Below are 27,836 nucleotides of genomic sequence, written 5' to 3'. Positions count from 1 at the left end.
TATGATGACCAGATCATTTGGTATGGCACTGGCATGTCAAGTTAAAAGGAATTGCCAAAATTCTCAGTTATGACACTAAAATATACCAGTATTTCTAGAGCCAATTTTCAGTCCTTCCCTCATGCCTCCACATTGATTTAGGCAACAGATGCACGAAAAGCAAAGCAACATTCAAAATAATCCCCTAGCTGAGGCTGGGGGAAGGCTGGCTAGTGGGCTGTAGCCAAAATTCCTTAAATGTTACAATGTTTTACATTTCTAAATGTAAAAACTTTCTTTCCAATGTGAGGTACCAGCCAAATGTCTTAGTTACGGTATCTCGGAGTGAAAACTGGCATGTGGCCTTGTGGTCATTTGTGGGTATTGACAGATTTACACCCTCGAAGATCAAGTTAAACGTTGTCGGTTTCTCCATCTCCCCTTACTTTGTCAGGGTGTTTTTTTCTCTCTGTTACTATTTGTCAACTTAAATCCAGTTTGCTGGAAAAATGAAGGCTCTTCACGACCTGGCTCTTCAAGAGCAAATTGCCTCAAATTCTTTCTGCTAGCCAAGGTATTTTGTAATGCATTGCAAAACAGCGGCAGGACTGCGCTCCTTGCACTGGATGTACTTTGTGGGCCAGACACTGCGGGCAGTTTTAATGAGGCCTCGGTGTGCTGGGAATTCGTCTCGGCCCTTGACTTCAGGGAGACTTTTATCCCAGGTCCCTGTTTGTGTAATTGCTCTTTCTACCCCAAGGAGCAGGGATCTGGCTTGGTCCCATTGTGGGCTGCACCATGCAGAGTCTGGACCGGTGGCTGCTCAGGGTTCTGGATCTGGTGTGCAAATCCAATGGTCTGCTCCTGACTATTTATGGCAGCTTTGCACTGTGGTGGTGGGTTGTCCTTTATACAGACACACTAAAATCATTGTCCCGCTTTTCTCCCTTTCATGCTTTTTAGCTGGCATAGGGTGTTGATTTTTGCAGCAAATTCATTTCCCTGGGATCATCTTCAAATAGGAGCTTCCTCCCTAAGACAAGAGCCCTCGTTCCTTCTTTAGGGAAAGCTCTGGGTGTCTGCAGCACTGTTTGTGCCAGCAGAGTCAGAGAGAGCCACGTGCAGCTTGTGAAAATTATGTCAGCTGGGGGAGCAGGGGTGCTGGGTGAAGCCTGGAGCCCCTCTCTGTCTGCGATGTCATAATTACGATCATTCTGGCCCTCCTGCTTGTTGAATGTCAGTAGTGCTGGGTGTTTAGTGACACCTTCTGAAGGGAAGAGAAACCAAAAAAGCTGTCTTGCTCTGGCCAGCACTTGAGATTGTAGTGGTGTTTGTAAGATATTCAATGTTTCATATTCATACATACACACAGATGCACATTTCCTTCCTTTGTGCTCTATTACGATGTTCTCTTGCTGGTTTGCTGTGCTTGCACTTTCAGCTCAGAGCTGGGCAGACGTTTACTATGGCAGTGAATTTTGCAAAGACAGAGGAAAAGAGGATCCCAACTGTATTGTCTACAAAAAATCAAATATCTCCCTTTCAAATCCTTGCTGAGTTGCTTACTCCAGATTGCCCCTGCAAAGCTGAAAATCCTTTTCACAAAAGTCAGCACAGAAGACAAGGTTGACCTTCAGGTATTGATCCCAGTAATCTTTTGTTTTATGCAAAGGCTTATTTGTGCTGTCTAAACCGAGGTGAAGAAATACTTGTTTAAACATTTAAATGAAAAAAAATGGTAGGTGTCTTTATAAGCCTGTTTTCCTTTTAGTATTTTGTCCCAGCCTTTCTGCTGCCGTTTTCACTCCTTGTCTAATGAAACTGTGAGTGATAATTTCTCCTTGCTACATGTGCACATAAGCATTAATTTACATTTATTACAGTTGCTGTGAATTTTTATAGGGGAAATGTCCTTAATATTTCTCATTCTTCTATACCTCATTCAAATCACAGATTCACATATTTGATTCTCTTCCCTCTTATTTCAAAAGGGGTTGGCAATTATATCTATACCCAGTTCAAAGGGCCTTTATCTTCACCTGATAATTGAGGGACAGGCACTAAGATATGTTTTAAAACCAACCCTTTGGAAGTGCTTGGAAGTGCAAAAATCCAATTTGCCAAGATCTGGTCTGGGTTTTAAGTGTTTTGGCCCCAAAGTGTGCTACATGATTTGACACACAATGTTCATGTGTTCACGAAGCTCTCCAAACTTTATTTTGTGACCTGCTGCTGCTTTCAGTGGCATCTTTGCTCACAGATCAAAGATTGTGAGCCTTGGAGAATGTAGGTGTTCATATTTGGGTACTCCTTATCCTTCATTCCTTGCACAAAGCAGGAAAAATAAAGGCTGTATTCAGTGCTGTGGTACTACTGCATTTGCTGAGCTTTGTCCCACCACCCAACACCTCCAGCCCACGGCCCAGGGAGCAGCAGGTCTGGGAAAAAGCCAGGTCTGGGTGAGCTGGCCAAAGGGCGAGAGACGAGTGTTGGGGCAGGGTGTCTGAAGGAGGTAGTAGGGAGAGATGGGGTTGTCCTGCCCCTCAGGGTGTGAGGGACATGCCTGCGGTGGGATATCTGCTAACAGGGCTCACCTTTGTCCTTGGTGAGCTCTGCTTCATCCAAGGGTATTCCTCCCTTGGCCCCAGCACATCTTACAGCTGAATAGGGGTTTAGGTAAGTCAGAAGCCCTGAGCTCATGAATACAGGGTAACGGTTTGGAGAGGAGAGGAGGGAGAAAATCAACAAAGGCCTTTGATATATTGTATGTCATCTGTACGTGACACTCCAAGACCTTCAAATGCTTAAACTAAAAACCTAAATATAATTTAGTTAGTAAAAATATACCTTAGTTATAATAAAATGATAATAGTGGAACTTGGCAACAAAGCAGCTAATAAATACTACACTTTTGAAATGTGCCTGAGATCCAAGTACATACTCTTTTACTGTGTAGTTAAAGCATGTGGCAGGACATGCTAGACCAAGATTTTCTTTTTGTCTTTCCAGTGGAAAACTAAAGTTCTTTGTTTAAGTGAAGCCCATTGGGAATTTTTCTTAAGTAAAACAAGGAGCTAAAGAATTCCATTCCCTTTTGCCAACTTTTTTTTCCTCCTTCAAGCCAAATTATCGATTAATGGGGCATTAAATAACAAATACTGCCTAGTTAGAATCATACCCTTTTTTACTTAGGCTCTTTCAATACTTTCTTTTTGGTGCTTCAAACACAGCTGAATTAGAAGATGAGACATTTTATTGGAAAATACTACCCTTTCTAAACCTTTTTGACCTTATAAAAAGAAAAGTCAGTAATCTGAAAGTCATTACATTTGCATACTTACCCCTATTATTGAATTTTTAAACAAAAAGAAAAATCTGTACTCCTTTAAGGTCTTCTTCCTGAGATTCATTCTTTGCCTTCCTCATTAGCTGTCTCCATTTCGGTACCCTATCGTTTTGCCAGCAAAGCAGCCATGTGAATGCTTGACCATATTTTTGTCTGGCTCTAGTGAAACCGTGATCTGACAATAGAATATTTTCCCCGGGTTTTCCTTCTTTCTCTGGGGAGCCATACTTCAAGGGCAACCTGCTTGTCCAGCATATGAACATGTGGAAAATCCACTGCTATGCACTAATGATTTTCAGATGGGCAATTGTTGCTGAAAATCATCCCAAGAGCAGCAGCTTCTCCACTGTAGCACCTAACCACTGTAGGATCACATTGCTTGTAGCTGCTCTGGAATAAACCCTTTGTATTTATGTACAGGGTGGTGACATATGCTGCATCACAAAGACATGGTGACAAAATTTAGGGGAGGAAAAGGAGATACAAGTTACAGTTGTGGTTATTTTTTGGCCATTGTAACATGCATCAAAATCTGACACTTATTTTAGATTGAAAGTATAAATGTAGGAAAAAGCTGAGCTCTGCCAAAGATTCACAACAGCAAGGCAGAAGCACCCTAAATATTGTCCACAAATTAATAGCTTTGAAACTTGTGTTTTAAATATTTACAAGGAGACTTGTCACACTCTGGGAGAGAGAAAAATGAGTTTTAAATTTTAAATAACTTTTATTACTGTTCTTAGAATATGCATTCTTTTTAAACAACTTTCACTTTTAATCTGTAATTAAAGCCAAAGTTTTCTTTTAATTTTAAAAGCTTGCCCTTGGACTAAAACAACATGGAACATTTTTAAACATTGATCCAAGCTGCTGTAGATACATTTTATTTAAACCACAGAGCCTGCAGTTGGATTCCTTGCTTTGCCAGATCGGCTATGAACTGTAAGTGTGGCAGTAATGATTGTGGAGTCCTGGAAGCTTCACTGAGGAGGGTTGTTTTTCTGGAGTTGTTCCTCCCTTTGGGCCCTATTCATGAATGACTTAATCTCTGTCTATGATCAAATGTCATGCAAGTTACTGCGCACAGAAAAATCAAGGAATGCTTCTCTTTCCTGCGTTCCTTACATGGAATTGCTGTGCCTGCCCAGCAAGCAGTTTGAGAATGGTAAGGGTGGGAAGCAAGCAGCAACAAAAACACACAGAGAAAACCACCAGAAGCAATATAAAAAGAGTGAGACAAAGAAAACAGTGAACATTTTGTAAGATCTGGTGTGCAAGTTGGATTGAGCCATGCACAGGACAGCTCCAGCTTGTCCAGGCAGCACCAGCTGGAGGGCAAACTGGGCTTTCAACTGGGGAGTGTTACAAGGGCAATTTATTCACCATGAAAAACAAAAGTGTTCCCCAGTAATTTGTCTGCAGTGTTGGCCATAAAGATGATTTCTGCTGTATGTTTCTGTTAGCTTGTTTTGTCTTGAAAAGCAAACATTAATGTTTCAATGTGCAGATCTCAAGAATTTCAGGGAGCAAACACTTCTTAGTCTTTTTATCCTCTTGACCTAATTGCTTGTGTGGTAATTCTGTGCTTTGACAGGATGTTACACCACTTTATTTGAACCCAAGAGAAAGACTTTCATTACTAATGATATTGATTACACAATGCATGCCATGCAAAGAATTTTCCTTGTGATGTTTTGATATTTTGTTAGAGATACAGCAGTATAGTGGGGTGAAGTGGTGCATAGCTGTCTCCCTATTTATACAGGTCTCCTTCTTACTTCTTAAATTTCAACAGTTTTCACTTTAGTTAGGTTCTGTTCTCAGTTAAGAGTGAAGAAAGGACTTATATTATCAGAGTTGTTTTTCTCATCACCAACACCCTGCAGCCACTGCATGAAATTCTGTCTGTGTCTCCGTGCCCTAGTGTGAGGACAGATTGCTATAGCAGGACTCCCACGCCAAACAATCACTGGTGGCAAATGGGAAATAACTTGACTCAGGTGCTGAACTTCTCCAGCTGCTGATGGGAGTTACACTTGTTTGTCCAGGACAGTGACTGGAACAGTCATTTAGCTCTCTTTGAGATATTTTCCATCCCTTTAGTACTGACAATGGACTTAAAAGATGTAACTTTCTTTTCAGGTAGGTCACGGCTGGAGTATCATTTTAGCTCTAGGAGGGAAAAGATAGAAGAAAGGATAGGGAATGAAGGGAAAAAGAAAAACTCAGAGCCAGGAAATAAATCCAGATAGGAAAATAAAGAGCAGAAAGTTTTGGAAGATTATAAAGAAATGATAGTGTTGGAAGAGGATGCAGAAAGGGTAATGCAAGATTGAGGACAATAACAAAAAGGAAAAGGAAAGAAAAGGGATCAAAGGGATGAAGGCAAGAAGATAAAATACTGAAGAAGCAGCTATGGAAATAATGGTAGGAATCTGGAGTGTAATATGGAAGAGTTCTAGAATAAATCAGAGAAGGGTTGGAGATACCTGCATTTTTGACAGTCAAAAATTAGAAGTTTGATATTTTCCTTTTCAACGTGTTTGAGAAATGAGGGTAGATAAGCATTCAAGATACTGCCACCATTCTTAGAAGGAACCTTTGAGTCCAATTGTGGTGTATTGACATTTTTTTCCATGTTACACAGGCTAAGAGCAAATACACTTCCAGGAAAGGGTATGACCTTGCTTAGGATACAAAGCAAATTAATCCAAACTGTTGCTCCACAGCTTCGGGCAAAAACACAGCTTAGTCTGTGACTGGGAAATACTCCAGTGTTGGTGGCAGTGTGGTAGTGATGGAGGTGTCTGTTTGTGTGAGATGTGTGGTTATTAATTTCCCAGTCTCTTGATGCATCTGCAATCCCTGACTAAGCTGGACACAAAAGTATAGAATACTTCTCATACTTTGGCTTGATCATACCCAATCCAGACTTTGGCGGATTCTACCAAGACCTGTTTTGAAAACTCTAAGTAGTTTTCAGGCTACTGTGAGACAATTTGGCCAAGTGTGGAGGCTTCCTTGGCCCAGTGTTCCTGAAAGTTTTAACTTCTTTTAGGTCTGCTCCTTTCTGTAAATTTTTCAAATCAGACATTCTCTTTGAAATTTTTTCAAGTCACCATCTGTAAGTTAAAGTGAGAAATCTTCTTAACCTAATGCATGGTTGGCTGGGGGCAGTGTCTTTGTGCTCCTCCAAGACAAGCATCTGTCACTAGAGTAGAAAGGACATCGCCTGGGATGGACTGGTTGTTTGATCCTGTATGTCAAAATACGCATTCCTATACAGTTTATGGTATATATGAACCTAAAATATGTCATGCCAGATCTGATAATTACACATATAATTTTCAAGTTCAGCAAAAGGTTTTGTTTCTTTTCCCCCATCATTTTTTAAAGAAACAGAATATATCTGAATTAAAAACATGATTGGTGATGGTGAGTGGGTGGTTCTGTTTACTCTGCCACATTATATAGTACCACTTTTACTCCTTGTTTGGATAGCAGTCACAAGACCCAGATATCAAGCTGTGAAAGTATTTTTCTTGCAGCAGTCTTTCTTTTTTTGGCAGGCAGTGGCTTTGGAGATGCCTCGCATTTTGTCATGTGATTGGACTGCTGATGAGGTTTCTGTGTTGCCTCATTTTCCTGGATTCCATCTGAATTAACTCTTCTTTGGGTCACAGTCATTAGCACACTTCTGAATGAGTGGGGCTTTGCATCATAGTGTAATGAACACTAATACTTAATCTCTGTAAGGAAACACCCTGTAAAGAAGGAATTTGCTGCATTTGTTCCACGTGACAAAAATCTGTTTTCTGTACCTCCAGCTGTCCACATTGAAAAAACATTCCTTCTTCACAGTAATATTCCTTCATGAAACAAGGGAAAATGAGGGGAAATGACTTGTATGTAATTGTTCCATCTAAAAATATTCAGCTTAGTCTTGTAAACACATAAACTAGTTCTTTGTAAACAAGCCTCTTAATTTTCTTTAAACTGAGTATTTAGATGTTATGTTAGAAAAGCTGGGTCTATCAAACACATATGGTTCCTATTGCATCAGGGGCTTTCTTAATTTTGGTGTTCTAATTGAAGAGACATTTTTGAAAGCATGCCAACTTTACAGAAACTAATCTGACTCTGTTGGGTCTAGGCTTTATTCTTCCACCTCTCACCACACTCTGGAACCATTTTCCACTTTAAATGTGCAGCAGTAGCAGTATACCTCATGGATTTTGAATTGCCCTCAATACTTCTAGTGTGTGATGTGGAAATATGGTTTGGGGTAGCTGAGATTGGGGAACTGATAGGGCATTACTTGAAAGGGGGAGAATTAGGAAGAGACATCAGGGAAGGAATGAGAGTAGGGACTATAATTTATTCACAAGATTCTTGCCTTATTCATGGATAATTTATAACACAAAATACCCTAGACCAAGTAGTATCTTTAACTAGACAAAATGTCTATCCACATCAGAGAAATACTGCAGGTCTCCTTTAAAATATAACATATTCAATAGATGTCACAAAACAACTATTTCCCTCAGATAACACAAAATTTAACTTTGGCATCCAATATGTATTAATTTTCCCTCCTACAAATAATAGGCAGAGAACTATGAAGTTTGCATTTGAGGTGGGAGCTTTTGAAATAGAAAACACATTTCCATCTCAGGCAGGGCTGTTACGGTTTCTGCTCGTGTGGGCTTCCAGTGCCAGGTGCACGTTCTGCAGAGAGCTGAGCAAGGCCCCTGTGCTTGCAGGTGCTGATGGGTGGGATGAGTTAGAGCCCCCTCTCCAGCTCTGAGCTGCACCAGGTTTGCCACTGACTTGGGTCTGAATTCTGGGTAAATCCACTTTTCCCAAGAATACAGAATATTTAACAATAAATTGCCTTTTTTTTCCCTTTCTTTTTCTTTTTTTTTTTTTTTTTAAATTATCCAACAACATGTATAATATAAAGTCTGCAAAGGTCATAGAGGTAAATTTATTTATTAAATGGAAATACTTGAGTCCAGAAACCATTATGAATCATTTTGGTGTTTTAAGTTCAGGATGCAGGGTAAATTATTCCAAAAATAATGGTAGCCAAATGTCATTCCCTCCAAGCATTTGTGTAATATCTATTTATCTGTGGGCAGATGACTGCTATGTATAATCAGAGGCAGACTTTTGTCAAATTGAGACTAAGTAAACACAGCTGAACACAAGCAAGTTGGACTACAATTTTTTGAGTTCTGCCAGCACTGTTATGACCTTGAAAATGAATGTTTTTTCAGAGCAATCTGCTTTCAATATGGGAGAATTTTTAGTGTTTCAAATTAACAAGTGTTGACTGAAAATTTGTTCTGTTTAATTTTAATATTTTTTGTCCAAATAAATGAGAAGTGTATATTTGTCCAAAGGAGGGCATCCTTTCTTCTGACTAGAAAGTAGGAATGTTTTGTACAGAAGTGTTTCTTGTGTGTATCTATGAGAACAAGAACAACAGCTAGAGCTTTAAACTCATCTGAAACTTCATCATATAATCAGAGAAAATTTTTTATAGTTTGCTTGAAACATAAATGCCTTTTTTTTTATGTTCTGTGCAAGTAAATGTAGAATTCAGGCAGTAGATTTTATGCCATTACATATTTAGATACTGTTTTCATCATCCTTGAAAACACAGGACTCCTATTTATAAATTTCCCCATTTTTCTAAAGTTTATTATCCTTCTAAACTTTTTGTGAAGACTTTGGTTTTCTCTGGTACCCAGAAAAACCAAGTCTGATTTTATTGCCGAAAAGTACCATTTAAATCTTTGTTTTAACATGTGGATTTTCTGCTTTTACAGTACCAGTCATTAGAACAGAGAACATTTTGCTCCCTTGATTTTAAAGGTCACAGCATTTGGAGCTCAGAGAGGCTTTGGAGAGAATTCAAATAGGAGTCCTGATCAAAAATTTGTCTTTCAGTAATTACATCAAGTGAGTGTCATCCATTGCCAATATCTGTGTTTCAAGGCACTTCTTTCAAAGGGATTTTTTTTTTCCATTTTAAGTGCTATATAGAAACCAGCTTACATACCAAACTTGGGAGTAGGACATGTGCACAGTGTTGTGGCCAGAGGAAATTTTCACAATGTCTTTGTGCTTCATATTCACAAGTCATACTTCCCAATCTGCCTCTTTGGCAGGCAGCAATTATCAATTTCTACCCAGTTCTTACAGAACAAGGGTTTAATGCCAGCAGCTGAACATGCACAGCACCTCATATTTGATGGGTTGCTGCAGTGTGACTTTGGCTTTGCCAGTCAAGTGCCATCCCAACAGTTAGTCTTGAATGTTTTTTGAAAGAACTCTTCTTGCTTCAGTTTTCTCTTCCCTTATTATGGAAGAGAAAGAAAAATGAAGATCCAGTTGGAAACGGATGAAGTAAAAAAAGACAGATGTGATACTAAAGAAGACAACACAATTGAGAAGCAATTTTGATTAAGAATCACAATCACTGGATATGGTAGAACATTCCTGGCTTTTGTTCTTTCTAGCAAAATGCAGATTTCACAAATAAAGCAGAAGGTGTTTCTCCCAGGTCTATCTGAGCAATGTGGGATCTTAATGTTAACCAAAGTAATACGGAAAAGTCCTTGATGCCAGGTTTTTAGATACTTTGTTGTTTCTTCTGGGCAGCTGCTCCTTGGGGTCTAAGGGTACAGATACTCACAGTGTCAGTGTCCTGATTTGTATTCTGGAATCTCTGCTTCTCCATAAAGGCTAATGAGTCTTATAAAAATAAAAATAAGCCCCCAAAGTGTGCAAGGCAAGTACCAATTGCAAAGCTTAGGACCATTCAGGTAGAACTCTCCTTGTGTTATGACAGCCTGAGGCAGCCAGCTGTGTTGGAGGTGTGAGAGGAAGGGTGAGTGATGCTGCAAATGGGGCTGGGGGTGGTCAGCAGCCTTCAGGTTGCTTTGAGCAGCTCTCAGGATGCTCCTACCTGAGACAGTAGTTGCCTAGGAAGTACTATCCAGAGAGATTTTTTTTAAAGATTTGTTGAGCCTGGAGTCACAGTTTTTGGTTGATGGTGTCAGCCAGCACTAGCCAAGACCTGCCTACGAGCTGGGTGAGCCACAACCAGTGCTGCTCAGAGGGGCTGGTTTTGCCAGCACCTTCCTAGTTTGTTAGTCTGAAGTGACATGTTGGTGCCACCCAGCTAGGCTGGATTTTGTGCATCCTGATGAATCTGTACTATCAAATACAGCATTTGCTGGTGGTTCAAGGTCTGTTTGCCCTTTGTTGCAGAAGGACAGTGGGCAGGAATTCAGGCACTGTCCACACATGGGATTTGCTCTGTCTGCTTTGTATGCCATTTGCAGAGCTCCATAAACTTCACAGACTGTGATGTATAGGCAGTTGCTCTATGGGAAGGCTTTGGCTCACGGGCAAAAATAAAAAGTTCTTGCAAAATTAAAGAAAAAGCTTTTCTTGTTATAAAAGTGGAAACAGAAGTACTACTAATAATAGCAGCAAGTAAATTAAAAAACATGAAACAGTTCACAGAGCTTAAAGAGTTTGTGTTGTAGCTGCCTGGCTTGCATGTCTGCTGAGAGTCCTCCTCTTATCCTCTGTTCAAAAGCTCAAAGCCTAGAGTAGTTGGAGGGATCAAAGGATCTCACTTTCTTTCACCATAGTTATTTCCTATAAAATATAAATGTTCTTTATGTCTGGAGCCATGGCTGCATGTCTCGTTGATTTTCTTTATAGAAGTGGAGATTCAGGATCTTAATTCCTAAAAGGCAGGTGAGAATGCAAGGCTATCTGTACAAATACGTGATTGTTGTAGATGCTGCTTACCCTTAGGAAAACATCTAAGTAGATCAGGGAAGACACATAAAAAATTCCGTAAGTGTGAATTACTCTAAGATAAAGTTAATTTAATTGCTCCTTGAACAAAAAGTTCACAGCGATTTCCAACTGTTTCTGTATAAGGAATTGTGTTCTATGAATGCTGGTATTTTCTAATTTTTTATTCACATATCTATAGCCCAGTTTCCCATTGCAAGCCTTGTTGGGTGAAGAGTTTTTGGTTTTTTGGGTTTATTTTTATTTATGGTAACATGAGGAAAGACCAATTATTTATAATGCTAATAAAGCTTCTGAGCTGGTTTTGATTTATTGAGCTTCCCAATTAATCAAAAATTCTATTTTTTGAAGTATATCTGTTGATTTAAGCATAAATACCATATAGCTTTACTATAAATATGTATGTGTGTTTTAAGTCTGCTGTGGCAAATTGTTGCAGGAGAAAGTTCCCTGGCAAAGTCTTCTGGCTTCCAGGAAAGCGTGTGCGATCTAATGTAAAACAAATACATAATAAATATGACATTATCACCTTCTGCAACTCTCTTATATATTTTTGAAGTACCTTATGTCTGCGCCAACCTGATATTTTTAAATAGTATTCACCCAATTTTGAGGGAAAATGTTACAAGGGCTACTTTAGATAACATTGTGTTTCATCTTGGAAACTGACAGCCAGCAATTCAGTAGGTTTTAGAGGGAGGCTATTTGCTTTAGCTGCTTTTATATCACATTCACTGGTCAATGTGTTAGTGCCTTTTCGGGAGAGATATGTTCAATACCTGTGGATAGTGTCTTTTTCCTGTGGTGATAATACACTGTGCATCAATAACTCATAATGGTATTACAAAATTTTATTAATAAATTTATTACAAAATAATTTTATAATATGAAAGGAATGGGTTACTTTTTATCACTCATTATTTAAAAGAGATGTATTATTACTGTCACAATTATTAATACTATTTTAGTCCAATGTCTATTTAAGTACAGCTTCCAGTGGCTAGTGTAGCATTTTCAGGTGAAAACTGTTTGCAATGATCTCAGAAAATTCTTCTTCACTCACAGAAACAGCCGGAGCATATTGCCCGTAGTTCAAAAACTCTCTGTTTGAAAGCAGATCTGTTTGCCTTGAAATACCGTGGCTTAGGGTCCTCCAGAGCTCAGCGTCTTTGCGAGCTGCTCTTCCCGAGATGAATGGCAAAGGCTTTGAACGAGCCTCGTCGTTGTACGAGCAGCGTGTCCTGCGGTCGGAGGAGCCGAGCAGGACAGCGCTGCTCGCCGCAGCACCAAGAGGCGAGCTTCACGGGGGCTCGCAGAGTCTCGCAGCTGCTCTCTGCCAAGAGCAGGCAGCGTCTCCAGGTCGGGGAGAGGTGTGAGCCGTGTCTCAGCAGCAGCCTTTGCTGGAATGCAGGTCCCTTATCGCGGCGCAGCGTTGCTGTCGCGGTGCTCTCTGCCCGGCTACGCGCTGCTCATTTACTCAGCCTGCCTTGGCAGCTGAGGCCCGGCGTGCGGCGAAATCTGAACCCGGTCCCTGTCTTGTTATCAGTTGATGATGCTTTCCTGCTGGTTTCTTGAAAATCACTGTCTCCAAAAGCAGCAGTGTGTGTTGAAGAACAAACCCCTTCACATTCAAGCTCTTCAGGTTTGGGAACAGAGCCAACATTCTTGAAGAATGATTTAGTGGCCAATAAACATCTGCAAGGTCTGTAAGACTGTCAGAAGCAGTAACATTGCAAGTAAAGATCGTATCAGTAGCATTTCCCCTGTCCTGACAAGGCATTCGGTGCAAATATTTGTTCAGTCATCCTCACTCTCATTCCTGTTATCACAGACGGTTTCATACATTTTGCCAGAGAAACAATTTCATCTTCTTCCACAAAGCTGTTCACATCCAAGGTTCTGCAATGTTAAGTACTGGCCTACTACTGTTTCAGGACCTCCCACACGTGCTCCTTCAGAGTGCAGGAACCTCATCTGTCTTAGGCAAAGGCTCAGCTGTGAAGAGCGCTTACAACTTTCAATTAGTGAGCATCTGCAGTGTTAAAGTTTAGCTGGTCCTTGAGGATTTAAGCCCAGTGTGGCTGATTTATTCCACTGCACCAGTCTCCATGATAGCCCAGAGAGGCTTTGAGCTCTTCTTAGTATGATTCTTCTTCAGAGTTACTGGAATTGCACTGCATTACGACTCAAACCATGTTTAAACACAAGATGATGTTTAGACTATAGAAGGAGGTGTTTCTTCTTCTTCAAAACTTCCTGGCAAATAGGCACATCTTCCTGAATGACTCTGGGCATGATGTTGTGCTCCAAGAGCCTTCTGCCTTTTAGTGCACTGCCTCTCACTCAGTGAACAGGAAAACTGAAAACACAGCCCTTCTTGATAGGCCTCCCAATTTACTAGAATCTCTGAGGGCCTGTTTAAAAGGTACCTGGGAATATTTAAGTTTGGGAAGAAATCCTGTAATGGAAATCATAACAGTGCAAGTTGTGGTGAGCAGCAACATGAATACTGCAATAGCTTCACAAGGGAAAGCAGAGGAAACAAAACTGAAGAGCTGACTCAAAAATAATGCTGTCAAACACTAAAATCACTTTTGTGCAACTGGAGATGAGAATAATCCACAGGCAGCTCCTTCTCCTGCAGCTCACCCAGCACTTTCTTTCTGCTGATTATTCTGTATATGGTCAGGGAGGTGTGTGACTTCAGCTTTCTGTGTATATGTCGCTGTTGTTCCTCAGGATGCTGAATATAGGGGTTCCCATCACATTTCGAGCTAGATGAGGAAAGAGATACTTTTCTGACATGTATGACCTGGCCTAGTTTGAAAGATGCCTCAAAACCTATCTTATATCCTCATTGGCTGCTCACTGCTGGTTCTGTACCACCAAAGCCATAGCATGAATGCAGCTGAGCCCCTCTGAGGACAGGATGGTTTTATGATGTGCTGCTCAGTGCCACTTGATACATTCTATCTGGCCCTTTTCTAAGTTTAATAAAGGTGTTTTCATAAGACATCTGTTGGATTTCACAAATGGATAAGTAAGGCATCAAACAATTACAATTTAAAGTAATTTTAGCAGCGTAAGACCTTGAGGATGCTCATGATTTCATGGATTTTTATGCATGCAAAGCAACACTTTTGTTAACCTCACTTGCACCTGTGAGTGCTGAAGTTGGAAGCCCAGGTTCTTAAGTCAGAATCTAGAGTCCAGGGAATGTACTGTAGCACCTGTGAAAAGGTCACTTAGAATGACTTACTGAGCCCCACACAAACCCGTAGCATGAGCAGAGAGACTGTCAGTCACTAACATGATGTATTTAATGTGTTAAGTCCACCTGTCTTCTCTCTTCTTGTATTCTCTTACTGCAACAGCCTTGGAACTGCTGTAGTTGTGCAGGGACAGGTGTCACCAGGTGCTTCAGATTTAGCCCTGGCACAACTCTGTCATGTGCCTTCAGGAAGTGGTGACCACAGAAAATACCTTTTGTGATTGCATTGCTGTATCTCATAGTATACTTAGTGTGAAGGCAGAATGCTTAGCCATTTCCATTTTTATGCAAACATAATGTAGAAGCAGATACAGGTAGGTATATATTTGAAAATATCTGTATCTCCTTGGAGATATAAACACTCTTAAATTTCACGTGTAATCCTTGGATTTGCAGAATCTGTTGTGCAACAGTTGTCTGGGTTACCACGAGGCTCTTTTGTAGCTTACAGTCATTTTTATAGCTCTTTGATTGCTGGAGCCCTGCTGATGCACTTTTCTTACAAGCTCCTTGAATTTGTATGTTTATGATCTCAGAGCACAGTAAATTTGGGACACTACTTAGGTGTCTGGGGTTTAGTATATGCACATGTGTCAGCAGTAGTTTATGTGGATATTAGGAAAAGGTTCTTCACCCAGATGATGGCTGGGCACTGGAACAGGCTCTCCAGGGAAGCAGTCACAGCACCGAGCCTACTGAATTTCCAGAAGCATTTTGGACAATACTCTCAGGCTCATAGTGTAATTCTTGGGGTCCTGTGTAGGGTCAGGAGCTGGTCTTCAATGATCCTTGTGGGTCTGGCTCAGGATATTCTATGATTCTGTGGTAAGTATTGTGCACATTTCAGTACCCCATGCAGTGGGTGGAACAAGCTGTGTTTAAAGAGACCTTATTTGTCAGTTCTTTATCTTACAGGTAAGTAAAAGAAACTGAATTTTGTCTCTCAGATAGACTTACCCATGCTTTACTCCATGCTTCTGGCTAAACACACCATGGAAATCAGTTCTGACATTCACTAAGAATTTCCTCCACTTGCCTGAAAATGCAGCACCTTGTAATTTAAATTGTCTCTGTACAGCATATGCCTGGCTCCCAGGAGCAGGAGAGGAGCTGGCTCCTGTGAGCAGGGCTGCAGGAATGGGTGGCACGTTTCTCTAAATTCTACAGGAAGCTTCTGAAAATATCCTGTGTGCATGCATTCATATCATAACATTACACCACATATATAGGGTCTGCTCCCAAACCCACAGCCAACTAGCATAACAAAATCAGATTTTACTGCTGTCGTGTCAGCCTAGGGTTGAAATATGGCTTTGAAACCCTCCCTTTCACCCTGCTTTTTTAATGAAAAACAATCGTGCTGGAGTGTAATAGTGCTTACCCTGGCTGCATTTGACTTTAGCTTTTTATTTTTAAAGCCTTATTTTCGTTTTAAGAGCTCCCAATTAAAATCTTTAGATCCAGAGTGAAAGACTGAACGTGCCTGCCTGCACAACAGCAGCTTTCCTGGGTGGGAGCAGGATATTTTTTTATTAAAAATAAAGAAAGTTGACATAGTGGTATGTTTTCTCTCTTTATATTCATTACTTGTATTTTTCCTGGTGAATCTTCATTTGCCATTTTGTCATTTTCTTTTTCTGTAACATCTCCTATAGTCTTTCCTTTATTTCTTTTTTCTCTTCTTCTTCTCCTTTTTCCTCTTTTCTTTATTTCACCCTCCCCCTTAGCTCCTTTCTAATGTGGTTTTCAATGTTAACCCCTAATGCTTTGCAACAGAAGGGCAAACCACTTCATCTGATGAGTCAGCACAGCACGTGTTGTAAATCCCGTCCCAAATAACACACACACACACACACACAGAAGAATCTTAGGTCAGATGTTCCTTTATGCATTCTGAAATGCATGTGGGAGACTATCACCAAGGAATCTGACAACATTGCACGACTCAATGAGGAACATGGCAACTCAGTGAGAAAAAAAATTATTTCAGTCAGCTTTGCAGCGAACTTGTAAAGAAAATAAAATCCTATAACCATCAGTTTGTTAGCAGCTCACCTCAACACTCACAGCCCCAGCTCCCATTATAGGCTCTGCTAAGGTCTGGCTGAGAAAACAAGGCTCACACTGTGCCCTGAATCTCACCAAGGAGAGCACATTGTCACTGGTCAGTGGAAATTTAGAGTCAGCTGTGACAGCCCGAACAATTAAGTGATTTACACCAGTTTATTATCTATTTTGCTAACTCATAAATTCTTACATTCATATGGATAGTTCAAGATTCTAAGACCATTTGCACCAAGCCTACTATTATGTGGGACTTTCAGTGCACTTATTAATGCAAATATTAATATAGACTTGCAAACTTAGTTCTCTTTTATGATTTATAAAATACACTTATTGCAGTCTCTGTGGGCATGCACACTCATTTTATAAAAATCACATGTATTAAAATGTAATTAGATGCCTACTCCCACTGCAGCAGGCTCTAGGCTGCACAATGTAAAAACGTCTTTGGATGCTCAGATATTCAGCAAAAAACTTGAGTGTTAGCAGTTCTTCACAGTTAAAGCTTATATGTGAAGTTTGATGCAAGAAACAAATTGCAATTGATATTTTTGCAGAAAAAGTTTGGTCTAGGGTATGATGGAAAAGGGATGTTTGTAACACTGGCAAGACCTACCATATGGATCTTAATAGAAGATGTCAGACCAGGGCCATAGCTGTTCCTGGGAAAAAACCCACTGGGTGAACAGGGAAAAATATTCACTCTAGTGGACACTGTGAACATAAATTTTCATTATGCAGTTTGTTCATCTGAAAGGACATAACAGCTGATGACAGGTGAGTTGTTATACTTGGTGTCCCTGTGAAGCCAAAGGAGTGAGGTAACAGAGTTGTGGGAGTGACTTCATTACAAGCTGCTCTGTAACCTCCTCCTGGAAGAAAGAGAACAGCAGTTTAAAAAAGCTTTGCTGAAAAGGAGCTTTCTCTAGAGCCTGGGCCCAGAGCTCATTCCTGCAAGTTTCTGACAGCTTTCCTCCTCCCATGCAACTAAAGGACATGGCAATAAATCTTTGTCAGTAGAAATCCAGTACACCCCTGAGATTGGACCAGCTGTGGTTGGTATCCTGTACTCTCCCAGGTCACAATGCCACGCTGTGTGTGCAGCCACAGGTCACCTGAAACTCCAGCAGGGACTTTCATTCCTCCACCAAAAGGTTCTGCTGCATGAGCGCTGCCAGCCCCAGCCAGGGGTTTCACACAGACCTTCCTAGCCCAGGACCTGCTCTGGGGTAGAAGTGGACTCACAAGGGACAGCACTGAAGGGGTCCCATGTGGAGGTGGCCTGGGGTCTGCAGGAGATCAGCCACCGGGGCATGTTTGGGGAATATTTCTGTAGGAGACTCTGCGGTTTGGAGTCTCTTCCAGCATGAGCTTTCCTGTCTGCACTTCTTCATAATTCATCCTTAATAGGTCTGCTGTCCCTGAGGAAACTGGGAGGATGGTGCAAAAGGAAAAGGGTTTTAGGAGTTTCAGTGCTGGGTGGGATGAGTCCTGTCTGTGTGTGGAAAACCTGTGGTAGTGGGGGCGCTGGCTGAGCAGTTATCCATGTTTACAAGCTCATTTGTCTGTTTACATTAGGCTCAAAATGGGACACTGCAAGTGTAAATATGGGATGGCCAGATCCTTCTTCCTCAAATTCAAGCTAGAGAAGCTGAGGTTTTCTTGTTTTTTGAAAGATGCTTTTTGCACCAAGATTAAATGACATTTTTTATAAGAGCCCTGGCATGCTGCTTTGGGTTACAGTTTCCCCTCCCTTGCATTACTGAGCAGCCTGGGCTAAGCCACGTTGCCTCCCCAGATGTGGATGAATACTAGTTGTGTTGTGTGGTTCATGGTTTACTTTGGGGTCCTTTAGGGGTAAAGGAGCTGTGTCAGTGCAGAAGAGCACAGGAGTAATAACTAAAATTAACCTTTGTTCTTGGGGAAACAGAGATCTGAAAGTCTTATGAGCCCTGAAATTGTGGTTTGGAAGATACTGGAGTGAAGGTGTGTGTGAGTATGTGACCTACAGAAATATTTCATCTCCCCACTCATTTACTCACACATGTAATTTTCATTTTTCTTTCAACTGCCCCAGTTTATTTCCTGTTTCTCCTTCTTTTTCCTCTTTTTGCTTGTTTTGAAAATGCTGGTCAACACATGTTAAGCCAGAGTCTCCAAAACCAACAGAAGAAAGTTCAGGAGAGGCAGTGAGAGAAACAACTGAATAATGTTGCCAATTTTAAAATGAAGATAAGTTATACAGGACCTTTTATTGAACCAACAAATGTTTTATAGTGTTCACCATTTGAGGCCAGCAGTTCTTTTTTTCCCCCCCTCTATTTTAAACTAGAATAGAAGATGTGTAATTCATCAAGAATCTGTACATGTTTAAGTAGCTTCAAAAAATACGACGGTCATGTGAGACTGACCTACTGTGCCTTGACTTCTACGTCCATTTTTTCCCCACTACATAATGTTCTGTACCCTTCCCTCTCTGTCTCATTCCCTCATTCACACATTCCCCCGTTGGTTTCAAGCCATCTTTGCTGTGTCAGTGTTACCTGATAACACAAAGCAGGGTTTGAGCCAGTTGTTGTGGCTCAGCTTGAGCCGGATCCCGCAGTGAGCGGGGGAGCGATGGGAGGCTGCTCGCTGCTACGGAAGGGGTCAGTCTTGCCTTCGCTGTTCCCAGCAGGTCCTTAGGGTGTATTTCATCACTGCACACATGCAGTGCTTGGTTTAGAAGCCTCAAATCCAAATGATAAAATGTAACTCTAATTAACGTTATTTAGAACACCCCTGCAGTCTTCCAAATATATAAAAAAATTATTAGTCTAGATGCAGCGAACAGTAAGGGGTCTGAGTTGTTCTGAAATATTTGAATGTGCTGCAAGCTCTGTGTCACTAGAGAGGCTTTGTGCATAGTAAATTGGAGGTATGTGATGCATTGTGCAGTTTAAGCTTGGTTTGCCTGCAGGAACGCTGGTCCTTTCTGATAGCAGAAGAAAAAAGGAAAATATTTTAAATACAAGAGAAATCCTGGAAAATTCTGTTCTTAAATGCTTTTGAAATAGTCAAAATATTGCCTTGGCATTATTTTGACTTTGGACTTCTGAGTCTCATTTACATCTCTGCTATAATGGGACAGCAGGCTACCTTGCAAGAGAGTTGTCAGGATTAGCAAGTTGATATTTATGAAGAAATTTCATGGTGAAAAAAAAGATGCCATGTATATTATTAATAATGATGTGAGTCCTGAAAAATACCATGCTGGATCACAAAGCTGGTATTGTCTGGTGTCTACACTCTTGGCACTATGCCCTACAGTAAACTGTATACTGAAAACTCATACTAATGGAAAGGTATACAGAATTCCATTGGTAGGTGATTTATAGTGACTTCCTATTATAAACAAGAGGGAACAAATATCCCGCCTTGCTGGTTTCTTTGGGTGGATGTTGAGTACAGAATGAGACATTCTTGGCCAGGCAAAAGTGATTCTCTGGATGCTTACAACTGGGAGCAGAATGAAGCACCAGAAAGTGAGGTATAAATGACAACCCCTAATTTTAAATTATTAAGTTTCTATTTTCACAGTGTTTAAAACTTTCTCGCTATAGAGGAAATGACCACTGTTTTAAGTTATTTCCAAACCTGTAGCAAAAAGGTATTTCTGATGTTTAGTATGAAATATATTTAGTACAGAATCTCAATATATGTTGAAAGCCTACCACCATCCTTTGACAAGAAGCATAATCTTTTTTGAGGCGCTACAAAACACCTTCAGCAGCAGCTTCTTCTGGTTTTAAATACTAAATATGCTATTGAGCGCTACTGTTGCTTGCTAAGGAAAACTATTTGTGCTAGCCAGTTGTATGCTGTTAAAAAGTATTTATGTCTGTGTAGAAGGGTAAACATAATTTTTAACCTGTCAAATGAGTCTTGGGAATGGTGTGGAATACAATAATTCATCAGTGCTGGATTTGCCAGGATGCACTTGACACACTGATCTAAACTTGACCAGTCTGCAGAGGTTTAAATTTGTGTGACAATTTGCCTTGATCTGACTATTGAGAGAGCCACCCTCTTCAGGAACAGACCAGAGGTGCTGTCAACAAAGGTGTATGAGATTAAAGGTAACCACAGAGCTTGGAGAGAACAGCTCTGGTGCAACTTTGGTACCTCAAGGTTTGTAAAGTGCTGCTTCTCATGTAGTACAGAGAGGGTCACGAGTGGAGTGCCCATCAGCACTTGCTCTGGGCTGAGTCCTCAGCTGAGGCTACTTGATGAAATTCAGAATGCTCCATCATTTTTCCATTCCTTTCATCACCATTTCCAGAAAGGTTACCCAGCTCCAGTGCCATTTCCTAATTGCCTAAACAAGGATTTGTTGTGTGATGGTCAAGCAAATAAACACTTTCTGTTTTGAGAATGCAGTTCTTTGATTATTTTCAATCTCACCAAAATACTGCTTTGACAATTGAAATATACTTTCCAATTCTTGTGCAGGAACATTAAATAGTAAAAGCTTTGATTATCAAAATCTTTAATTAGTAGTTAGAGGCAGAGCAGATAGATAACAAAAGATGAAGAAAAAGCAAAATATTGAGTAAGACTCACAATTTTGAAGTTTTTTATACACTTGATAACATTTTGTCATCTCTGTTCTTTCTCTGGTGAGTGATGACCCAGACATGACCAGCCTGCATTTCTTCCAGGGTGAGCTAAGCCATTAAGGCTGTAGTTATACTAGCAGTGTCTAATGTCTCTATATAAAAATAGATATGAATCATTGATATACTGAATAGCCAAAGGAGAGATATGGTCCTCCCCCCATCCAGCTCTCAGCATATCCACATGGATGATAATGCTGTCCAAGGGACAGAAGTGTGAGGAAGGGGCCACAGAACAGAACTTTGGGATTTGGCTTTGCAGCAGCACTCAGGGACATTGGGCTGCAGCGTTAAATAGAATGGCTGAATCCACTTCTTGGAGGACATATCTGTTCTTTATGAATGGAGTCCTGACAAATAAAGATACAAAGAGATATGATTTAGATGGCAGTTTTGTGGCATGTGAAGTGAACCCCACTTTTGCTTTGAGTCACATCAAGTTGTTTTGACTGGCAAGATGTCAAGGAGAGCTTAAGGAAAGATCTTTGTCTCTCTTACTGAGGTTATCCCCAACAAAAACAAACAAATAAACAAACTAAAAAAAAACCAAAAAACAACCAAACCAAAAAGGTAATACCTATTTCCTTTGCTAAAGGTTGTTCAGACACAAGGCAGCTGCTTGGATGCTGTGGCAGTGCAAACTGGTATATGCTGTCAGAGGTTTGGTATATGGTATAGCAGAAAAGGATTTTTGGCAAGAAAAAGAGGGACTGTTCTTTAAAATTATGGATTTTCAGACTTCATTGTACTAACATGCTTGAGAGCAGTTATTAGCTAGAGCTTTGCAAATTATAGGTGATGGTTTTATTTTAACCTAGTTTTGGATTTCTTTGACATAAATTATTTGTTTGAAAAAACCATAAAATATTAACAGAATAAGAAACTAAGTGTGATTCAGGAAAAATCTTCAGCAAAATTAAAGAATGGGCAACTCTTTCCTCCTGGATTTTATTTTTTAGTTTTGCTACTGCTTTTATATACCATGGGCAGGATACTTTCTTTGAGAGCTAGCTAAACACCAGTAAAAAATACTTGCAAATACTCCTTCAAATAAATGCTGGAATTGGAATGTATGTCACCATTCACACCTACTTCCCTCAGAAGTTTGTACAAGCAATTTTTTTGTTCATAGGGAATATTTTCCAACAGCAAAAGAAACTGACAGATGCTTGAGAGAGGTGTATTTATATCCAGGTTTGCTCTGGCAATGATTTTCTCTATTACTTGCCCTTTCCATTTCTATACCTACTGATCTATTCAGTCCTAAACATCCTTAAAATTGTCTCTAATTAAAAAAAAAAAAATTAAGCAGGGCTGAAGAATTGTTCATAGCCAAGTACAGTGTGAAGAAGGAGACTTTTCTGTCATCCAGTACCTCTTTATGGATCAAATGTTTCTTTTTTCTTTGGTTCCTTGTCCTCTGCATAGGCTGGTCTTCCCCTTCTTGAATTTCATTCAAGCATTGTTCTAGGAGATCTTAAGAGATACTGATTTAAGCTGTGCTCTTTTTGAACAACACTTAAATCTTGGTCACCTGGGAACATTTATTTATAAAGCTGTTTTTCAAAAGGATGGAGGCCTGCTAGATCAAACAGACAAACAGCTGATCTCTGAAACTGCAGCTGGTCTCTCTGTGGTTCTTTAGTGGGACTGTGGTCTCCAGCAGTCACCTCCAAGTACTGGGCAGTGCAGCTGAGCTGAATTATTGGCTGTAGGAGACAATGGGCTGCTGGCTTTGGTGGGCAAGGTTGCTCCTAAGGGAAGGGCTACCAAGGGTTATTCCACTGGGAGCTCTGTTTGAAGACAAGATCAACTTTTAATTAATAATCTGATGGAAATCTAGCAGTACGGTTGACTTTATTTGGGAATCTGGCCTCACAAAGATTTTGAGATTTATGTTGTGTTTAGAGGCTTTTTGGGTCTTGTAGTTATTAGTACTCATTGCATTGCTGTTTCTTTGGCTTGACTTGTGTTCCATAGGAATTGCAGTTGGGCACCAGCTTCTTGCTCCTCTATAATGTATTTCTGTGTCAGGATAGCAAACCCACTGAATAAAGCTTATACATTTCTGCCTGGTAAATATTTCTGGCTTCTCTGAGATGGGAGGACTTAGTGAATGAACAAATATGACTCTTGATGAGGAAGTGTAGTTTCTGCCTGTGATGCAATTTCATCTCTGAGGGCTGTTAACCAGGTGTGCTTGTTACTTGTGTCCCTCTCAGCTGCCTCTGTGACTGAGGCACTGCCTGGGCGAGGGGCGCATTGAAACCCACACACATCATGTGTGCATGGGTCAGAGTCCTATTTTTAGTGCATACAAGAAGGCATTCACTGAAAGGCGATTAAGCTGATTTTTATTTTTAGGTTTTGCAGTTCCTTATGTCCTTGGTATTCAAAACATAAATATGTTTTGAAGAACGCCCCTATTATCCTGCAAAATGTAGGTGGACCTTCAGGAACAGCTACACTTTCAATGTAGCTTTCTCCAAGAAGATGCCTGCATGAAGCTGGTCCTTTATGTGTGTCAAAGTAAAGATTTTATTTTAGATCCGATTTTATTTTAGATCTGGTATCAATTTTGGAATAAATCTTGGGTTATTTTTCAATATGCCTATTCCCTGAACAGGCTTGTTTTTGAAACTATTAAAATAAAATAGACTTTTCTTTTCCTGTTTTCAGAAAATCTGGAGAATGGACCAAATAAGTGTGAAAGGTGAGTAAGGGACTTCACAGTTTTCCAAAACTATTGTTGCTATTACAGTTTTCCTGATACTGTGTAGCTATGTAAGATGTGTGTGTAAATATTTATTATTGCTTGAATCTAGTGCAGCTAACAGAAAGGGACCCAGCAAAGATGAGACGTACTGGAAGGAGATCAACGCAGCTATGGCCCTAACGAACCTTGCCCAGGGGAAGGATAAACTGCAGGGAACTACCAGCTGCATCATTCAGAAATCATCACATATATCAGAAGTAAAGACTGTTAAAGTGCCATTAGTTCAGCAGTTTTAAGGGATGGGTCCTCTTTCTTTTTCACATCAAACAGACATTTTCCTCACAGGATTTGTTTTCAGCAAAATCCAATTCACAGAGAGGAGGAAAATGTGGAAAATAGGTCCCCTTTTACAGAATGGTCAGTTAAAAAAAATTAAGGTCCCTTCTGACTCAGATGTTTTCATTGTATTAAATGAAATGTTCAACTGCTTCTATAAAAGGCATGTAAATTATAAAACCCTGTTTTTATCAAAACATTAACTTATTTTATGTTAATCAAAGTGCGCATAAGATGTTTGCATTGCTATTACAGTAAGTGCCTTGCTTTGAAAAAATAAGCTATAACGTGGGCATAGTACAACAGTGTTATGCCTCAAAATGACAATGCCATAATGCTTAAACTTTGTATATTATTCCAAGTGGGCTTAAGCAGCCGAGGGCTAAACACAATACTGCTGAAGGCCCTGGAGAGTTGTGCTTATTCGACTTGTACAAATGGATGAGTCTTAATGAAATTGTTACATCATTCTCACTCTTTTTTTTTTAATCACCAGTGTTATAAAAATTGTACAGTACATTTTGTCAAAGTGACTATAAGGTTGTTATGCATGTTTCTTACCTGTATATGCAGTATATTAAAATACCAAAATCATTCCTTTGAGAAGTGCAATACTCTAGAACACACAAATTTAGGAAATAAGTTAATTGTTCAGATTATTTTGAACTTATACATATGCTGTGTTGCTCATTAAAGATTTCTAGTTGAGAAGGTTTTAGTCAGACTAGTTGTAAATTCAAGTTGAATTTCTATAATTTTAAAGCTTTACTAGTGACTTACTGAAGTTTTGATAGAAGTAAAATTGGTTTCTTCTTGTACAAAACTAAAACTATATTGCCATTCAGAAATGTTTCCATGGTGGAACTTATTACTTTAATGTGGTTTAAACATTTTTATTTTGTATGTACTGCATAAATAAGGACAGTTGATTGACATTCCACATTTCAGTAAAAAAAGCCTAGAATATAAACTATCAAAGTCCTAACAAGAATCACAAAAGGAACTGAAACATTGAAAAATCTCAGCATTTAAGGCAGGAGGGTTTTAAGAAGATACTAAACCATGTATTAAATGTCATGTCTCTAAAATTGTCTGCTATTGAGTGTAATAACTATCATAAAACTGGGTTTATTTTTAAATTTTATCTGGAGGTGTACAAGTTATTCTTAAGTCATATAACAATAGTCTAATGAGGTTTACAGTGCTTGAATAAACAGTGGCAAAGCCAAAACCAATTTATACAGAATCCATTACAGAAAACTGGAAAAGAGCTGATTGTTGCTAGGATTTGGATTTTTTCCTGTGGGTATCCTGTCAGGTTTTTTCCTACTTACCCCTTTCCTTGCTTCTCTTTCTGGTGAGCCATCAATGAACAAGACAAGACTTTGGTTCTGCTCCTGCTGAGTTTAATGGCAGAACACCCGCATCAATGGAAGCAGGACCATGCTAATGATGTAACTAACTTGCAAATAGAGGCTGTTTCAGTTGCACTAAAATAGTCAAGACACATTGCAAATATCAGCCTTGGTGTGACTTCTTAGGAAACTTCTTGATGTAACATAACGTTGTTGGTTTTATTTAGTGTACAATGAAAATTATTTGATATGAAAATATTTTGTACATATATATTTTTACTTTGTTTTCTAAATTGCTGATTTGCATTGACTTAAAGTGCCAAGCAAGAAATGTATGTTGTGACTGTATGAACAGTTGAAGTATGTTTTACTGACTTGCATAATTATATGTCTAAGATTCCATGACATTAATTTTTAATACTTTACTGAATTTTGGCATAATAATGTGAGTTTATAACTAATAGCAGAGAGTTAATACTTCACTTTTGTTCATACTATTATAAGTTATTCTGGTATTAAATATTTTGTGACAATAAATTTCTGGTTTTGACAAACTCTTCTGTTAGAAATATTCAGTGTTTTTGTCTGTATAAACAACAAAATTTGTCATGTAGAAAGGGTACTTTTGGGGACTCCTCTGAAGTAAAACTGGAGAAGGCAAGCCATTGTATAAACAACTTGTTAATGGTTCTCTTTTCCAATGATCAAAGCACAAGAATAATCTGTAAAACACATCAAGTGGGTTTTAAATTTAAGAAGTACTTGGCCTAATTTCTTGTTACTGTTTCCTTTAATTTATTTTTTTTTCTACTGCTGCTTTAGAGTTTTCTGAAAACACAAATTCTGACGAATTATGTGTGTGTCTTTTTTAAATAACAAAAGTCATGATCAGTGCTGAGCCAACAGCTAATGAAAACTCAGTAATTATTTATGATATTGGAAAAACAAACATTATTACTATTGCTCTTCTTTGTTTCAACATATGTAACCATTTTAGTAAAATAAATAACTGCAAACAACATCTTGCTGGTTTGAATTAAATATTCATTTATCTGTCCTTAGGCATTTGCATTTCTGGTTTCCTGTAATAGTCAGGGTTTCCCTGTATTGGGACACAGGCCTGTGATAGGCAAGGACAAAACAGAAAAGTTATTCTGATCAATACACCTTGTGGTACGTAGTTGTGTGAAGTAGTTTATCTCGTATCCGATGTAAATGACTGCAGCAAGGTTTGAGATGACTACTAATGACAACATGGCATGATGCTGATAAATCCTCCACACTGGAGGAGTGCAGGGGGAAGCCATAGCTACTCACTGACCTGAGTCCCTGGAGAAGGTCTATCAGTTGGGAAAAACTTTGGTCGTTTAGGGTTTTTGGGAGCACAGGCTACATTTGCCTACATTGCCCTGTGTGGATGTTTGGCTGTGGAACCTTGGTGAGAAGGAGATGAAGTCAGCCCATGCAGAAGCTCAGAGCTCATAGCAGAGAGCCCAGTGCAAGTGATCTCTTAACTTCTGTGCCTCGGCAAAGCTGTTCCACTTGCATGGGAGGAGTGATAGCTCAGATTTGGTGGGCAGTCAGCACTTTCAGGTTTAATGTCCTTTTGATCTGTGATAAACATGTACTGCAATACCTCTGGCCACCCAACATGTCAGTGGAGATCTGAATATTCAGCTGATACATGAGTTCCTGAGGGAGTATGTGCAGCCTGACTTTTGCTGTCAGGAATGTGTAAAAACACCCACATCTTGATGATGCTGAGCTACTTGGCACCTACTTTGTACCTGAGTCTGACATGAAGACACCAACTTAATCTGCTCCCACCTACTCTGTCACATCATTTGCCAAGCTGAGCAGTCCAAACTCTTATAAACCACTGAGTAAGGGGAGCTCAAATTTTTAGTTCAGTAGTTAGAATATATATTGGGCTCAGGATTGCAGACTGCTCTCCTAGCACCGCACAACTGCTGCAGTCACTGAGCTGTAGTTCTCACTTTGTACCTCATATCCTCCACTGGTGACCTAATGCATAGATACTTATGCCAGGTGAGGCATTCCACCAGGGAGACTGAGAGCAAGTCCCAGGAAAACACATAGACTATTTTGAGGACGTTTGATAACTTGGTGGCTTATGTTTGAACTTGGAGTTTGACACAGGACAGCAGCTGGACTTGGATACCCACGCACAAGTGCATTAAGTAGCCACTGTACTATGAGCTAGAAGGAGAATATGGGGGAGGAGGCTGATAACATGTCTGTACTGTGAAAG

General features: G+C 39.8%; 1 protein-coding gene across 2 annotated transcripts in view; it reads left to right on the top strand.

Annotated features, from left to right (window-relative positions):
- MKX (mohawk homeobox) overlaps nt 1–26,585 on the top strand; it is a 48,823-nt gene extending 22,238 nt beyond the window's left edge. For both annotated transcript variants that reach the window (XM_021543034.3, XM_021543035.2), the window contains 2 exons: nt 23,837–23,870; nt 23,983–26,585. In XM_021543034.3, coding sequence (XP_021398709.1) covers nt 23,837–23,870; nt 23,983–24,169 — 221 coding nt within the window. In that variant the 3' untranslated portion in view covers nt 24,170–26,585. The remainder of the gene's footprint in view (nt 1–23,836; nt 23,871–23,982) is intronic.
- The last annotated feature ends 1,251 nt before the right edge of the window (nt 26,586–27,836 follow it).

This window comes from Lonchura striata, chromosome 1 (genome assembly GCF_046129695.1).
Source record: "Lonchura striata isolate bLonStr1 chromosome 1, bLonStr1.mat, whole genome shotgun sequence".
Taxonomy (NCBI): domain Eukaryota; kingdom Metazoa; phylum Chordata; class Aves; order Passeriformes; family Estrildidae; genus Lonchura; species Lonchura striata.
Note: the sequence above shows the minus strand (reverse complement) of the source record. Positions and strands in the feature narration are given on the sequence as shown.